This window comes from Manacus candei, unplaced genomic scaffold, assembly GCF_025592945.1.
Source record: "Manacus candei isolate 608988 ecotype Guabito, Panama unplaced genomic scaffold, ASM2559294v1 h1tg000005l, whole genome shotgun sequence".
In the NCBI taxonomy this organism is placed as follows: domain Eukaryota; kingdom Metazoa; phylum Chordata; class Aves; order Passeriformes; family Pipridae; genus Manacus; species Manacus candei.
The window spans coordinates 1,408,375-1,420,089 of NW_026138053.1; the positions used below are offsets into that span (position 1 = coordinate 1,408,375).

The 11,715-nt window shown below is 48.0% G+C and overlaps 2 protein-coding genes across 15 annotated transcripts in view; both read right to left on the reverse strand.

The window, feature by feature from the left end:
* TMEM53 (transmembrane protein 53) overlaps positions 1 to 11,216 on the reverse strand; it is a 38,225-nt gene extending 27,009 nt beyond the window's left edge. The window contains exons 1-3 of one of the 4 annotated variants that reach the window (XR_007907762.1): positions 11,076 to 11,211; positions 10,509 to 10,627; positions 7,779 to 8,703 (exon numbers count right to left, since the gene is read on the reverse strand). Coding sequence is in view for 3 of the 4 variants with exons in the window: in XM_051807829.1 (XP_051663789.1) it covers positions 8,041 to 8,703; positions 10,509 to 10,627; positions 11,076 to 11,157 (864 nt within the window). In the remaining variant the exon portion in view is untranslated. Of the gene's footprint in view, positions 1 to 7,633; positions 8,704 to 10,508; positions 10,628 to 11,075 lie in introns of those variants that run through there. The other 3 variants (XM_051807829.1, XM_051807852.1, XM_051807839.1) reach the window with 3 other exon arrangements.
* Positions 1 to 11,715, reverse strand: part of KIF2C (kinesin family member 2C) — a 50,359-nt gene that overhangs the window by 11,821 nt on the left and 26,823 nt on the right. For 2 of the 11 annotated variants that reach the window (XM_051807693.1, XM_051807641.1), the window contains one exon: positions 184 to 303. The exons of 4 other annotated variants lie outside the window; for them this stretch is intronic. In XM_051807693.1, the coding sequence (XP_051663653.1) occupies positions 184 to 303 (120 nt within the window). Of the gene's footprint in view, positions 1 to 183; positions 304 to 1,147; positions 1,190 to 2,925; positions 2,975 to 3,203; positions 3,306 to 11,715 lie in introns of all 11 variants that reach the window. 5 more of the 11 variants (XM_051807607.1, XM_051807687.1, XM_051807661.1 and 2 more) reach the window with 5 other exon arrangements.

The following is an 11,715-nucleotide window of genomic DNA, read 5'->3' on the forward strand; positions in this document are numbered from 1 at the left end:
TTGGAAACCCCTTCAGGTAGGAGCTCTGGGTATTTGCATAGTGGCAGACCTCTAGGTCTCTTGTTTTATCTATGAAGGAGTACAGGTTGCTCATGCCCCTGGGATTTGCAATTTGCCTAACTAAATGCACACAAAGCACCTTGTTTAACAGTGAGAGTTCACTGCATTTTTTTCTCCACTCACCAGGAACTGACAAATATTTTCTGGCTTGCACAGAAGTGCTGGGATCTACCATCATCTCATCTTCCTGGAGGCTGCACTGAGACTCTGTGATAGCAGACATCCTGGAACGGCCACGCACAGCTTTGGAAACAGGAATCCAGGGACACTCAGACACTTGCAATTGATGGAGTGCTCACAAAGTGCAGAACAGTGAGGAATAAGGTGTGGTTAAAAGGACCTTTTCCAATAACAAAGTGCAGGACAAAGCAGTGCAGGTGGGTGAAAAGTGATCATTAAATACACCACTATAGAAAAGCAAACAGTTCATTCCAGGTTTGCAATTCCAATGAATTTCTCTCAGATACCACTAAGGATTCACATAAGGTTATGGCAGTTGTAGCATCTTGATACTTAGGAAGGAGGAAGTTACAAGTCAGAACTGGGAAAGCCTCTGAAGCTTCACACTTGCAGGGCACTTAACACTTGTGAATTAACTCTGTGATGGTGACAGGGCACTGGGGTGGGCAGCATCGTGCCCACCCACCTTCAGGGCACCCACACACAGACTGTGTGTGGTGCACAGTGAACTGGGAGCCCCATAACACTGAATTCAGCTGAAAGACTCTGTATAATCACGACATAAAACCTTTGAAAAAGGTCCTTTTGTAGGCAATTCTCCATTGTCACATGCCAGGGTATTTTTTTCATTGAGACCAAGTCTAGGAAAGCTTCCTAGGAGAAGGATTGGAACATTCCCCTCAAAAAATATGTAAAAAACCAAAAAGCAAATCTTATACGAAAAAGAAATCATGATGTGCAAGATGGAACTCCCTTCACCTGTTATGACTAGCAATTACCAGAATTAATCACCATGATGTCAAAGGACACCAGATCTGTTTGAAACCAAGTGTTCATTTAAAATTTGAATCAAATTCCTTAGAACCATACCCACAAAATTCAGTGCTTCTGTCTGTTAACTCTTTACCTGGAATCTTCTGCTCATCTACAGAGACATTAGGTGCGACTGCTACAATTTTAGAAACAAAAAGCATCAGTTTCATTATACTCAAGAATGGCATTTCTATTCCATTTGGTCTTGTCACACATGCCCAGACCTGTTCTCATCAGATACACAGCAGCACTGTTTCTGTAAATGCTGGTGCTCCTGGACAGGCAGATTAACTGGAGGATTTGCTGCATCTAAATGGGTCTGATTTGAGTGATTCTGGTATGTGTGGATATTCAGCATCCTCCAAAATTCCTATTGATTTGTAGGACTGAGGCAATACCTATTTCTTAATGGATTCTGAAAGCAGTGCTTCTACTTCTCTCATTTCCTGGGTCAGATGGAGGCAGACACCTCCTGATCTTCTTTAATTTGTTTAGTCTAAGAGCAAGTCTGAAGCCAGTGTTAGCTTTCTAATTGGTGCAGTTCAGGGTTTGCAACAGGACAGATACTCTGACACTGGTGGGCATTAGCTAGTTATAACAACAAAAATTATTTCAGGAATACTGAAAACACTGCTTCTCTCCTGTGCTCTGAGCAGCTCTTCAGGGACCTCCAGTAGGACAGGCAACAGGTATTTCAGATTCTGTACTTCAGGAGAGCTGTGACCTTTGCAAGGACATCTTTCCATCAGTCAGTGACTGGATTAACACACCTTTGTTTTTCCGGCTGGCTATCCAGCTCCATTTACTGACCTGACTATAGACAGTCACGACTTTACTGCATCATTTTACTTGTCAGTTCACAAAATTTATGGAGTTCTCTGAATTTGAGGAAAGTCAGGATACTCTGGTACAGAACAGCTCTTTACACATTAAGCTTTTTGGACTACTCCTGCCTCTCCCATGCCAGGGGATTTATACTGTTGTCTTCTGGGACCAGCTTCCCTGTCTTGCATTGCATGCAACAGAAAAGGCCAGACAAGCCCAGATGTTTTGTTTACAGCTCAGTTGTATGGAGAAGCACAAGTTTTGGCTAACTATGCACTTTAAGAGAATAATTAAATTAGTAAACATTCAACCTCAGCATCAGGTAGTGTATTACAAATAGACCTGTAAATGCTGCCACTTGCAGTTCAAAACGCCAAAAGAGTCAACTAATAAGTTAAAAGAAGGTAGAAAACATGGGAGTTTTCTGATTCCTGACACCTCAGGAAGAACAATTCCTTAGCAATCCCACACTGACATCTCTATTTTCTCTTCTGGCTTTGCTCACCACATTGTACTGACATGCAATCTCTGAGCTGGGGCACACCAGCTGGCACTTTGGCTGCCTGCTCTGAAACGTCTCCAAGCATAAAGCTCTAGTAATTGTCTAGGGAGACCGTGTGAAGATGAGACATCAATTTGTCACCGCTATTTCTTTTGTGTCCTTTCCACTCTCCTTTTGACACCTTTAATCTTAATAACTGCCACTTAACTTCTGTTGTTTGTGGCATTTGCAAAACTCCATAAGGAACTTTAAAATTCCCTGCAGCAGTAATTGTCTAGTGGCATTTAAAGCACGGGTTAACTACAGCAATGCTGCAGAAAAGGACAACACGTCAACAAACCCCAGCTTGTGGGAACAGGACAGCAACCTGCCAGCAAAGTCGCTGCCCACAGGAGTCCAAAACATTGGTATGAAGTGGTATCCTCTTTGTTAGCACTGAATGAGAAGCCTTATGATGCACTAAAGTAGAATGTTGTGAAAGACCAGCACTGTTCCACAGGGACATAGCAGAGGAAAGAAAAAAAAAAAAAACCACACTTGCTCACCTTCCCGTGGAGCAGGAATTTTTGAAAGGGTTGTTCTACGCTTCTGTTTCTGAAAAACAATGAATACTGTAAGCAATCAGAGTAAGCAGCAAACACCTAGCACAGCTCTACAGAGCAACACTGATACAACAAGAATTTCTGACCAAAGCCTAACTGTGAGACAGAAAAGGCACGTTAGACACCTCAGACTATAAGACTGAGGGTATTATAAATAACAAGACCTATGCTGTTGACGCTGTAGTACCTTAGGAGAGACTAAATTATTTTAAAGCACTTACCTGTACAGTTACATTGTCTTGCAAAGGGACGTTCTCCTTCACATCAGCAGCAGGTAGTTCTGATAATTCAGGATTTACTGCTATCACATCATTAATACCAATCTACAAGAGCAAAGGCAGGGTTTTACAGAGTGAAATATTGCTGCTACCGCTCAGCACATGGTTTTTTCCTAATCCTGGCTTTCAGTACAGGCAAACAAACCTTACCCACCATCTGATAGATGTTAAGTTAAAGTTGCCTGGAAGGGCAAGACAGTAGTTCTGTTCCTATTCTGTTTGAATAGTCTGGTACATGCAAATATGCCAGTGAAATGTGCTAGTTAAGCCATTTACCCTCGTCTGCCAAACACCACACACCTCTGCAGGTGCCATAGAGCACTTCTGAAGAAATGGGCAAAGCCCATTTGGTATCCACTGGTCTAATCTCTCACTGCTAATCTTAGTAAATCTCAGCAGCTCTGTGACTTCTGTGCTAGGAGAGCATTAAGTGTTTACTGTGCGATTGCACTTACTGAAATAAACGTCAAAGAGCTGCTTAGACTTTAGGAAAAGAAGGTTTCAGCATTTAATCCGTAACTTAATTCACCTGCATCTTCACTTGCTATTGCAAGCAATTGGACCTGGGGCCAATTATCACCTCCTGACTAACCCTCCCCTGAAATAATAATCCTGCCTTCACCAGGGTACCCTGGCACAGGCAGAGAAGGGGCAGGCAGCCAAGGGCAGGCTCATGACAAATGCAGCAAGTCACTCCCCATTCCGTTTTTCAAACCTTTCTCCACTGAAGAGCTTGAAAGCACTCGTGCACAAAAAGTTCTGGTATTGCAGCAGCTATGACTGGAATTGGCCTAACGAGGTAACACAAGCACCACTCCAGGAAGTTCTTAGCTAATCAACTTCCAAATTACTTAAATAAGAGTCCATAAAAAGAGAAAAAAAATCAAGTAGGCTCTGTAAAGTGCAAAGAAACTACTTTTAGCATAAGTGAAGCAATCTACAAAATTTGGTTTATGTGGAAGTGGTTAGCAGCTAATTTGAAAGTGAATTAGCTCAGAAACATGTACATGGACAAAATAATTTCTAAGTGTCTGTAAGCACATACACAGTGTATATTCATAGGCACATAAGAAAATCACTGGATTTCGAAGAGCCTTCATAAAGATTTAATATCCTAACACATACATGAAATTCAGCCAGCGATTATATCTGATTTTTCACATTGTTTATATTTGAATGCAGCAGGCATACGCATACCTTTGATTTCAAAGAACCAACCAATAACAGCTTTTAAGATTTTCACTAAACTCCAGAGTGCACATTTCCAGGGGAACCAGGAGGAAAAGTACATTTGCTCAGTGACAAGGGGAGATTTTGTTCAGTGTCAGTACTTCAGCTACATCAGCCTCAAATGCCCCAACCCCAGCTCATCTCACATAGTATTTATTCCATATCAGTGCAGAGATTCAGGGAATCAAACCCAGCCCTCTTAACGTAGTACTTTAGCAGTGGCACGTTTTAAGGGAAGTCGGAAAGCACAGAAAGCCAACAAATAGCCCACAGAGCTGAAAAACTGGCATTTCGGGACATTCAAAACGAGCGAGAGGCCGAACACCCCCTTGCTCCCTCTGAAAGGCTTGGGCACCGCAGCTTTCGCGTCCCACCTTGGCACATCAGTGTCATGGCTTTAATTACGTATAGAACGAGCACAGCACGGAGCCAGCGGTAGCAGCGTAGGACAAGCGCTGCCCACCCAGCGGGGAGAAGGGCAGAGCCGAGCTGGTTAGTTAAAACAAAAAGTTAGTTTTGTTTTTCCACAACAGTGGCAGCCAGCCCCTGGGCATCCTTCTTTCCCACCACTGCTGGTGTTTCACCCACACTGCTTCATAGTCTGCACAGGAGGGCTGGGCTGCAGGGAAAAAAGCTCTGGGCCACATCCCACTCCCTACCCACGAGGCAAGCCCAGGGACGCTGCATTTTTCCTCCCAAAGAAGAGATCTGCAGTACCCCTCCTCCCCATAGCTCATGTCAGAGATTTACCTGGATTTGCCAAGATATCACAACCTTTGGGCTTTCAGTGTTGAGGCTGAAGCTCTTTAGGACTACCAGCTGCGCCAAACCGTGACAGTTTAGCAAGGATTAAGGGTCTGAGGCTGGGTTTTTGTAAATCCAGTAGCACTTGGATCAGTTCTCGGCCGTGTGCCTTCGGGCTCCAAGTTATTAACCTTCTGTTTCAAATAACAAGCCACAGGCATATAGAGGGCAAGAAGGTGGGGCCACACGCAGCACAGGGCAACGTATCACACAGTGCATGTCACGCACTGCTCACAATCGGAATTAAAACTTTTGCTGGGACTCAGAAAACAAGACCCACCTGGAACACTGGTGCTGTAAATCACTGACTTGCCCGAGACCATCCTGCTCCCACAGAGAGGTGTGTACACAAATTACCCCCGAATTTCGGGTCACTTTTGCAGCAGTGGAAAAGGCCTGTGAGCAGGTTCCTGTTTGCAAAACCCAGGGCAGCTCTGGCTGTGGAGCTCCATCAGGCAGCACCCACTCCCTGCTTGCTGCCCTGCAAAGTGGGGGAAGTAGGGCAGAGCTGGACTGAGCTGGGGAAGGGGCAATCCCATGGTGGGGAGGTGAAGGTGGGGATGGAAGGTGTAGCTGACATGTGAGGCTCTCCCCAGAGGAAGCTTTGCCACCCTGTCACACAAGGTCAGAGGGTTTACCTCCAGCTCCTGCCAGCCACGTTCTGCAACAGCCTGAGTCCTTAAACAGGAGAAGTTCAACAACACCCACAGCAATAAACAGGAACAGCAGATTCCCAGGAACAAACATATTAATTCAGAGGCGCATATTATGGAGTGTTTAACTGTTCTGTAAATACCAAACCCATAGAAACCAGCATGAGGGCAAGTGCTAGTTAAATAGCCTTTATCACCTCTGCTCCCTAGGAGTGTTCACAGTTCCACAGGGGCCTGCTTTAAAAAGGTGGAGATTGCTGATGGGCTTTCTGGGGATAGGGGACCATGCCTGGACTTTACAGGTCCAAACCCTAGGAACAAGAATTTCTCCATGAAAAGGGGAAGGCTGAAGGTTCTTACACAGTGCAGCCCTCACAGCCCATCGTCACAGTGGAAGCTGAAACTGGGATCACACCTATGGAAGATGGGATCCCAAGCAACAAGGGCTCCTGTGCCTGGAGACAGCTTTCACTTAAAAAAAAAAAAAATCAAAGACAAACCAGGCCATCAGCCCCCTCTCAGTTAATCCTCACCTATTTTATACACCCCAGTCCTACCTCTAAAACCACACCCAAAACGGGGTTATTCTGCTGTAAATGAGGGTTGCCACACTAGTCTGCCAAAAACAGCCGTGCTGGTCACCACTGGCCACTCACCCTGTGCTTCTGTGAGGTGTTACAGTTCTTGTTTTAAACTTCCAAATTTTTGTAGTGCCTCCTAGGGGACCTCCCCCTCTATGTTTGGATCCAGAACAGTAAGTGTTTTGTAATTGTGGATGACAGCACCCCAAGGGTGGGCAAGACCAGCACTGCAGCCCACAGGCAGCAACCACCAGTAGAAATCCTCATGTTTTTCACGTGCCAACCTCTCAAGGGCAGCTCCCTGTTCAAAAGGGCCCATGTCACAGCCCTCCAGAGCCTCCTCCTGGCAATTTAAAGTTGGCTAATTCTGTTCACAATGTTATTAACTTGCTGGCAATGCTGTGGCATAGCATAAACATATCAGCAGGCTCTCCTCTGTCTTTATCTCCGCTTCTCCCCCAAATAAACAACAAAACCTAAAACCAAACATGACTGAATTTCAGTGCAACAAGCCACTTTTCCACTAGGTGGAAGGAATTAATTTCTTCTACACACTGCATGGACTGCAAAGATTGATCATCTGAATAGAATAAATCATAGCTCCAAGAAACAGTTCCATTTTCCTCTGCAGTTCCACCTTTCTATTTCAGAGGTTTGGCACAGCTGTAACCCAAAAGTTTCCCTGCATATCCAGATGCACAATACGGGCTGTTCAAAGACACTAAATAACAAAGAAGCAGTCGTCCAAGAAAGCAAAACTACTCAGTGGAACACACAAACAAAACACAAGACACATTCAAAAACGTTAAGTTAAACCTTTGGGTTGAAGAACACAAAAGTTACCACAAACATTTGAGCTCCCACCCAGGATCAGAGCTTTGACTGTTCTATCTCAGCTATTTAATGAAACCAGGTGACAGGCTGCTCATAATGCCCTGCACACACCTTTTCCAGATCTTACACTTGGTTTCTGGGCCTGATCTCCATCAAGGAGCACAACAACAGTTGGGACGCATTCAGTGGAGCAAAAAATCTGCAGACTGAGGCTCTCTTTGCTCACTGCAATTAAAAGAAACGGCAGAGAGAAAAAAGAGCAAACAACAAAGACATGAAAGAGCTGTATTGTTAAATCAGTACAAGCCATAGAACAGGCACATTGGACATCAGGGACAAGGAGACAACATGGAAAGCAGAGAACAAGAAGAGACAGGAAGAGACAAATAACAGTGTGAAATTCTAGTCTGTGACACCTTGGTAAAGTACATCAACATGAACCATGACTGGATTTCACCTTCAGTACTATAAATTAATCCATATCTACTTTCTGCTATAATGTGGCCGGTCCAAAGACCAGGCTGGAGGCTTCCAGACTTGTAGACAGTGGGGGGGAAAAGAACAGAACCAAACCAAACCAGAAGTCTCTACTTTCCTCCCTTCAAAGACACAAAGGTAAAGGGGGTGACAATTTCCCTTACGAGCTGAGCAAAGCAAACAGTGGAGGTCGTGGCAGCGCTAGGGAGGAGAGCCCCGCACACAGTCAGACAGGAAGGTCACGCAGAGGCTGCTGTAGTAGGTGGGATACACCCGCATGTGGCTGACGTGGGGCGAGTCCGAGAAGTCCACGGCTTTCACGGGGACACCGAGCTGCTGCCTGGTGTCAGCCATGTGCTTCACCTCGCTGGCCTTGATGATGGCATCGGCCTGGGAGTAGAGGTACAGCTCAGGCCAGCGCGAGGGCGCCTTCAGCAGGGCGTCGTAGTGGCTCTCGTGGACGAAGCGGGTCAGGGGGTACAGCAGCACCCGCAGCACGACGGCTCCAGTGGCAAAGGTGAGCAGGAGGAAATACCTGAGCAGCACGTTCACGGAGACCAAGACAATTGCCAGGGCTCGAAGGGCTCCTACCAAGTTTCTTCTGCCAGGGGTGCTGTCGAAAATGGTGCCTGCTACTCTGAGGTTCTGGAATGGCTTGTGGGTGCGGAGCGCCTCGATGATGTAACGGTACAGCATGACACCACCATTGCTGAAAACATGGAAAAGAACCGGTCTGTCTTCAACCCTGTAGTGAAAGAGTAGCTCCAGGAGTCGCCTGGCTGGGGTCTGGAGCGATTTGATGCCAAAGCTCTCAGAGAAGAAGATCATCCTCCATGGAGCCGTGTAGCGGATGACAGTGCACCCCTGAGAAGAACAGAAAGAGATCCCAAACACATTTAGGCTGCGCTGTAAATTACACGATGTAGGCAAGCATCAGTACAAAGAATGCAAAAATTTGGGACAGGTTTCCGACAGAAACCACAGGGCCAGAAGAAAGTCTTTAGAGTCAGCAGCAAGGCACTGATATGAACAGGATTACATTAATCACAACATTACATAATCATAACACTGTTATGAAAAGGTCTCTGCGGAGGCAGAAGCCTGGCTTTGCCGATGTCTGAGATCCTTTCAAATCTTGCACTAATGGCACGGCCCCTGAGGATACTGCCACCCCCTTACATGAGTGTTAGTCCTCACTCAGGAGGAAAAAACCATCTCTCTGATTCACAGACCTTCAGTATCAGCCATTTTGGTAAGAATGTGGTGCACATCCAGCTCATGACATTGAAACAAATACAAGGAGGAGGAGGAATTTCGTCCTCTCCTTGGGTAGCACTTGTTTGCAGCTGTCTCTGAGACTCACCCACAGCCACCACTGACAGGATTTTTGTAAACCTTCCTGAAATGTTCCAGCTGTGCAAAAGAGGAGCTCTGGCTCAGAGACTCAGAACTCCTGAGCAGCTGCCTTTACACTGAAAGCCTTGCACAGCAAACAGGATCATGGAGGATTTTCTAAATAGAACAGATGGAACCACATCTATAAATGCTTTAGGTCTTTTCTGTCACCTAAGCTCACTGACATTACACACTGACAAACACAAGGTGAAGCCACCCAGACAGCCCTCCCTCCCAGAGCTCCCTAAGCAGTGCAGAAGGAAGAAAAGAATACCAAGTTCTTAAATCAAAGTCTTCTCAACCATCTTGCCATGGTTACTGTCACTACCTCTTAGGGAGCTATGAAAACCCTTTCTCCCCTTTCCCCTTTCTATGACCTTTCTGATAGGAAGTTATTTTCCAAGAAGTTGTCACGCTGCCCTGTAATGTACTCCTCATCTGCTCTGCAGCATCTCTTAGTCATAGCAGCCACTTAACAATTAACTCTTCACTAGATCGAGCCAATTAATGACTCCTGCACTCCACACATCAACAACAGACTTGTTTATGTACAAACTTTACCACCTATAGCTGAAACAGATTTGGATAGATACAGGATTCCTTGTATGCTGATCAAGAAAAAAAAATCTAGTGTTTCACTGGGTCCTCACACTATGAGTTGGGGTCATTCCAGTAAAATACAGCATTAGAAAGGAAAATATCAAAACTTAGGGAACTGGCAGTAGGATGGACCTCCCTAGTTCAAACACCAGGAGCTCCCAGTGAAAAGCTATGACTATCACAGGATGCCTGTTTCAGAGGCAGGATAAAATTAATTTAGATTACAACATTTACATGAATCATTTTCACAGGAAGGAAGAGCCAAAGGGGCAACAGATGCCGATGTGCTCTGTCAGTGCCCAGCCTTGCTGTGGCCTAACAGCAAGCAGCAAATGCAGGATCTTTCCCTGCATGTTTACCTGCCTGGAAAACTAACAAAGGTCACGTCATTCCTGAATAATCCCAGAACTTTAAAAGCCTTAAAATACTTCAGTGATTCACAGAGCAGCTGAAAGTTTCTCCAAGTAAGTATTTTTGTCTCAGTTGCACACAGGAAGGTGACATCAGCAGCTGTTAGATAACACTGCCTGGGCTCCGGGAGATAAGGAGCTTTCAACGACAGGAGAACTCGCCACTCCCTCCCCATGACTCTGCAGATCGAGAGAGGATTCAGAGCAACTTTACCAACATGCAGAAAAGAGGCAGTGCCACAAAAACACAGACAAGCTACTCACCTTCTGGCTGTAGATTGCGCTGTATTTGGCCAGGTATTTGTCCTGGCAGCCCGCCCAGCCCAGCAGGATCACCACAGGCTGGCGCTCTGCGTGCCCTCTCTCCGCGCTGCTTTCTGAAACTAATCACAAGTTTTAACATAACGCCCCTCCAGCCTGCCCGAGCCGGAGCTCACGGCAGACTGCCTGGCCAATGCAGTTTGAATGCAATGTGGGAGCAGGCATTAGCTCGATCTGCCCGCTGGCCGCGACCGCGGCCTCCGCCCGGTGTCCCCGCGGGGCCCTGCTCGGCAGGACAGCGCCGCTTCAGCCCCCGCAGCTCCCACCGCTCCCCAGTGACGCACAGCCAGCGCCGAGCAGATCCCTACGGGGAGGCGAAAGCCCTCCTCCCGGGGGCACCACGGGCTGTCGTGCCCCGCTGTTCCAAGGGGGAAAGCGAAGCGTCCTGCCCTGCCCTCACTGCCACACACCTGCTACGGCACCCCCCCTCAAGGTCCCCGCAAGCCCGCGCCCCCCAGGGTTCCCCCAGTCCCTGCTGCCCCTGGTGTCCCGGTCCCGCTCGCCCCGCACCGCGATCCTGGTCCTGTCCCGGTCCCGGTCCCGGTCCCGGCTGCAGCTCCACCACGGCCGCCTCCAGCCCGTGGGCTCCCATGGCCGCGCTCGCCGTGGCCCCGCCGCCGCTTCCGCCCTCGCCGGAAGCCCCGCCCACCCCCTCCCCGCAGCCAATGGGAAGGGAAAGCGCCCGCCCCGCCTCCCCGTTGGCCTTGCCCCATCCCCGCCCCCCACTTCCTTAGCAACGCGCCCTTAGAGCCGGGCCTGGCGCCCCGCCCACTGAGCGCCCATTGGGCCGCGGGAGGGAAAGAAGGGCAGCGATTGGTGCGGCCGCGTGTCAGTTATTGTGCGAGGTAACCGCCCCCCGGGGATGGAGGGCAGTGAGGGGCTGCGGGGCCGGGATGGGGGAATGGTTGAGCCTGGAGTGGGGATCACACTCAGGGGGACTGGGAATAGAGTGTAGGGGCTGAGCGACGCTGTGGGCCTGAGCTGGGCGTTTGAGTCAGGAGGGGCGACGCAGGGGCTGGGCACGGGCTTCAGGGAGCGTGTGAGGGCCCGACGTGGGGTTTGGGGTGTGAGGGAGCGCAGGGCCTGTGGTTGGGCTGGATCGGGCCTGTGGGATGGTGGGCTGGGGCGGGGAATGCTGGGGCTGCCGTGG